The 5,108-nt window shown below is 44.3% G+C and overlaps 1 protein-coding gene across 1 annotated transcript; it reads left to right on the forward strand.

Moving 5' to 3' along the window:
• Positions 1 to 3,525: 3,525 nt before the first annotated feature.
• On the forward strand, positions 3,526 to 5,108 carry FAM181A (family with sequence similarity 181 member A). Its single transcript, XM_019551259.1, has one exon. It carries the CDS (start codon positions 3,624 to 3,626, stop codon positions 4,497 to 4,499), a length of 876 nt encoding a protein of 291 aa, XP_019406804.1. The 5' UTR covers positions 3,526 to 3,623; the 3' UTR covers positions 4,500 to 5,108.

Below are 5,108 nucleotides of genomic sequence, written 5' to 3' on the forward strand. Positions count from 1 at the left end.
AGAAATGTGGGGCAACTATTAAGTTCTTTATGAAAGGATTACTTTGAACAAGGGTTTAAACAATTTATCCTGCCTGATCCATATGTTAGAACACAGGCTGCAATTTGTACAAATTGTACCTGCAAATGTACAAAGAAAGGATCCCTTGGCTGGACACCTACTTAGAATAAATGGACAAAGCATCCCTTCTGTAGTCTCTGATGCATAAATAATCTAACCTGGATATGGCTCAACTCCAAACAAGCAACATTGCCATTGTGTGTACTGGGACCAGAGGACTGGTTTCATTAGATGGCTGCTTATCAGACACAAGCAGCAGACTATCAAATATGTGAAAAATGGAACTGCAAATCTAAGGGTACAACATAGCATAACACAGGACTAACTCCAAAGGCTTTCTTATAAATGCCGATGAGATAAAATTGTCCACTCCTGAGCTCTCAGATGTGGAGTTTCATTCCCAGTAATGATAATGGAAAAGAAGCCCTCAGTTGGCCAATGATAATAATCAATCATTGTCTAATTCTTTATACCACTTTCCATCGGCAGGGATTAGTGTCCCTGGCCACGTCTACATGAGATGCTGACTGTGCAGTCATTTAGTACAGGCAATCCCCACTTAACGCTGTTTCACTTAGTGCTGTTTTGCTATAATGCTCTTTTTTAATTGATACCTGTTTCCACTTAGTGCTCAGTGAGCTTTGTTATAATGCTCACAGTCACCATCTTGTGTCATTAAAAACATTTGAAGTCACCATCTTGGGCCATCAAAAACTTTCAGTTTCTCTTAATGCTTATTTTAGTTAACGCTCCATTTTTCAGGAACCAATTAAGAGCGCTAAGTGGGGGTTGTCTGTACTTGCATACACAAGTACTAAATGACTGCTTGGTATAACCAGTGTTACTGCACAATAGCATCCCCAAATGGCTTTTTGGAGATGCTGACTGTGGAGTAGCTCATTACTGCTGTGAAGAAGTCATGTCACACTTCGTGCCACATGACACTACTGTGCAGTAGCAATGAGCTACTGTGCAGTCAGAATCTCATATAGGCACGGACTTTTTCTCCAAAACCTTGCATTACCTCTTCATGAACAGCCACATTCTTTCAATCCAGGGACACGGAAATAAAAAGCCCAGAATCTCAACTACAGGATGCAGTCCTGGGGATGAGGTATAAAGGGCCCACGTGTGGTGCCAGCCCAGACTCAGCATAGCTTGGAGCAGCCACAGAGGCCATTCTGGTAGCTGGCAAATGCTGAGGGCAGGAGTGTGTTAGCCATGCCTCTTACTTTTGGCCTTACCTCCTTCACCAGGAGCCAGGAGCAGGGTGATTTTGGCACCTACAGGAATTCTCTCCTGGCAGGTCTGTAGTCCCATTTGGGCAGACTAGACCACCAGAAAGGGTGCATTGCATATTATATCCAATCTTTGATAGAAGATATATGTTCAAATTCAGATCCCTCATACCCTATGGCAAAGAGTGAATAAGGATTTCATGATCTGACCCCAAACAAGAAGTTGCATAAGTGTGTGTCACAAGGAAGCTCTAAATTGCATGGTCAGGAGTTTCACCTTCCTCTAAGGGAAATGATCAAATTCAAAAGAAGCTCATGCTGTAAAAAGTGGATGCCGACAGGACATTAAAGCCAAATCTTAGACTGGTAACTTATACAGAAGGTTTTATTTGGATCTGAATTTGGGTTGCATGTCAGATGCCCCCAAAGTGTGGAGGTATTTGGATCCATGTTTAATATTTGAGCTTTTTCTAAATATTTAGCCCTCAGAGCATCTCAAAGGCCCTGCTATCTTTATTAGTCTTACCACTGAAAACTGCAGTTCAGCCATGGCTGCCCAAACCCGAGGTGAAGTGATAGGCGTTTGCACTGCAGGACAAGCTGCCTGGATTTCCAAGTGGCTGGCATTCTTGAGATTCATCAAGCCACAGATTTCTGCTCTCTTATTCTCACAGATCTCAGAGGAGGGAATATGCGTTGTGAGACTCCTGGTTTTACTGTACTATTAAGTTATTGCCATCCCTTAGGACAACCCTGTATGAAGGAGGAGGACTCACATAACTCTGGATCAGTAAAGGAAGCAGCTCAATTAGCATTTCACACACTTTTCTTCCCTCTCTTCTTACCTTCCCTGCAGTGGGCATGCTTTCCCCTTAAAGGATTGTCCTGTTTCTGCTCCTTGCCAGCGTTGGCAGGGTGACAGTAGTCGAGTGTGCAAACTTGTGCTATTGTCCCTGGGCCAGGGGGAGTCATGGAGACCCACTAATATGACACAGGAAAATGTTTGCTGATGGCAATTCTATGGGCTTTGTCTAACTCTTTCTCCATCATGACGACTCGATTTAAGTCTCTAACTGTTTGACTACAGATGCAAGAGTACTATCCAACTCCATCCTTTTGTCCAGGCGGTTTGAATGGGTAATTCAGCTTTTGTGTGGCTCAATTGAGGGGGCAAACATAAAGACAAGATTCTTGAGCGCTCAAGCTCCCTTTCCATGGATATCTGCACATCTCTTTAGAGATTTGTTCCTTTCCTACCTTTTTCTGACATCATCCTCCCTTTAAAAAAAAAGAGTTCTGATCAAGAACAGTTAAAAGTAGGCTAGCCTGGTCTCCCCAGCTAGCATTGTCCTGTGTCATTGAAGCATGGTTAGTGCCAGCCTCCAGACAGCTTTGGGATAGTTCAGAGAAAAGGGTGTCTAAACTTTCTTAACTCATCATCAGCATTTCATGTTGGACTGTGTCTTAAAAAAAAGGCCCTACTAGGGGTGGAGGGGAGAGGGGAGAATGGTAAAAATCGCAGGGAAATGATTGTATTATTAGCTGTCTTTCTGTGGCTGTCCCCGTGGCAACAATTTGTGATGGCAAAGAATGTGAGAACGGGGAGCCTAATGCCTGATTGGGATGCTTTGTATTTGGCAAAGTGGCTTCTGATTGGTCTGAGAAAGCCCTCTAACTAGAAGGAGTTGATATTCATTCAGCTTACTCAAGTGCTGCTAAACTGCTTCTAAACACTCACAGACTCCGGTTCCTTCTCTAAAGGTTGGTAGTGTATAACCTGTATAACAAGATTAGCAGGGGAACTAGGTTTTTCTCAGCCATGATACAGTAACAATCAATATTTGTGAAACAATCTACTCTGTGTGTGTGTGCGCGCATGTGTGCGTGTGTGTGTATTTGGTTACAGTGACATGCCAGTGCTGCAGAGGGTTCTGCTTAGGATTTAAACATTACCTGTGTAACAAGATTAACCATGGGGTTCTCCAGCAGTAACAAGCCACTCCATGCATTTGTGGGGGGAGGTGTGTGTGTGCACGCACACGGGTACAGTGATTCTGCAGCTGTGTTGTGAATGGGCTAAAAATGTTGCACATTCATCTGGCTCACTGGCAAACTGACAACTTGTTGTTTAGCTGAAGAGTTTGATTTGGTTTTCTCCCCACTCCTTCCCCGGTACCCACTTGATACTTTTTATTTTACAGCTTCAGGATGGTGTTTGGATTCAAAGCCATAAATACATCTGTCCTCCTTTCACAGGCTTGCCCAGGCTTCAGGAGAGGAAGTATAACATTTTAATGGACACCTCCATGAGGATCACTCTGTGAAATGGCATCAGACAGTGAAGTGAAGATGTTACTGAATTTTGTGAACCTGGCCTCCAGTGACATCAAAGCAGCTCTGGATAAGTCAGCTCCCTGCCGCCGCTCCGTTGACCACAGAAAATATTTGCAGAAGCAGCTCAAGCGGTTTTCTCAAAAATATTCCAGGATCCCAAGAAGTCACCCCAGCAAATCCATGGAATCCAACATGAAAAGAGGAGTGGAGGACAGAAATCGTAGCTCCCACCCAGATGCCCTGGATCCTAATCCCTGTAGAGCTGCCAGTGAAAAGGCACTGAGGGGAGCAGAGGTGGAGGAGAACCTCAGTGGAGAGAAAGGGTTGCAGGAGCAAAGTCCAGAGTCTGCCAGGCCAGATCAGGTGCCCATGAGGAAAAGACAGCTACCAGCTTCCTTCTGGGAAGAGCCCAGACCCACTCAGAGTCTGCTGGTTGGGAGCTTTTCGGCAGGACTGGATGGGCTCCCAAAGTCCAGGGACCTTCCTTCTTATGAGGGGAAGAAAAGCAAAAAGAGCCCAGATGCCATAGGGCCAGAGAGCCCCCCAGTGCCTGTCCAACCTAGCAGGGAAAAAGAGCCCATCAAAGTGCCTGGGACATCCCTGTCTGGCAGGATGAATGCCTGGAGCTGCTGTCCATTTCAGTACCATGGACAACCTGTTTACCAAACCCCAGGAGCCCTACCTCAGTCGCCCTTCCCAGGCTTGGGGCTGTGGAGGAAAAACACAGCACCCCAAGGGGAAATCCAACACTTCTGCAAAGAGGCAGATGCCACAGGGCAGAAACTATACAGACCAGTGGTTTTGAAACCCATCCCTACCAAGCCAGCAGTACCACCACCTATTTTCAATGTCTTTGGATACATTTAGCCTAAGGGAAGGGAGGAGGGTTGTACTGTGTACAGTAGCTCTTTAAGGTGAAATGGAAATGTAACTTCAAACTGTGGCCTATCAGCTAGTCCCACTGTGGAGCAAAGGATGTTTTCTATCTATAAAACAAGCAGCTAACACGCTGCTGCTTCTTTTGCCTGAAATGCACAGACTGGATAACATAAATACCAATTGTTAATGCATTTGGCCTGATTCTCCTCTTACTACATTGGGGGTGAATCAGAAATAGCCCTTACTGAATCCTGTGGAGCTAGATGTGGGGAGAATTAGACCTCTTATATTTAAGATAATTGCTTGAGCCTTGGGCTAAGAACCATTGGGAATCTTCACTTGAAATGCTTCAGAGAGATCCTACATGTGGGAATGTCTTTCCAGGGATGCCCTTCATATTAGCAACACTGAGATGAAATGTTTAAAATCATAAAAGAAACTCTTGTATTTTAAAGTCATTCTAGGGAAATCAAAATATTCAGGTAACTTCATTTTGCATGTGAAAGACTGAAAGGACAATATTTAACACAGAAGACAAGTTTGTAAATTGATTTCAGCTGTTCTCACCTGTAAATATTAAGAGAATTAAAAAAAATA

The sequence above is a fragment of the Crocodylus porosus genome, unplaced genomic scaffold (genome assembly GCF_001723895.1).
Source record: "Crocodylus porosus isolate Cpor-Errol unplaced genomic scaffold, CroPor_comp1, whole genome shotgun sequence".
NCBI lineage: Eukaryota > Metazoa > Chordata > Crocodylia > Crocodylidae > Crocodylus > Crocodylus porosus.

Excerpts from the sequence above, each read along its gene's own strand:
- FAM181A (XM_019551259.1), top strand. The coding sequence starts at position 3,624 with ATGGCATCAGACAGTGAAGTGAAGATGTTACTGAATTTTGTGAACCTG.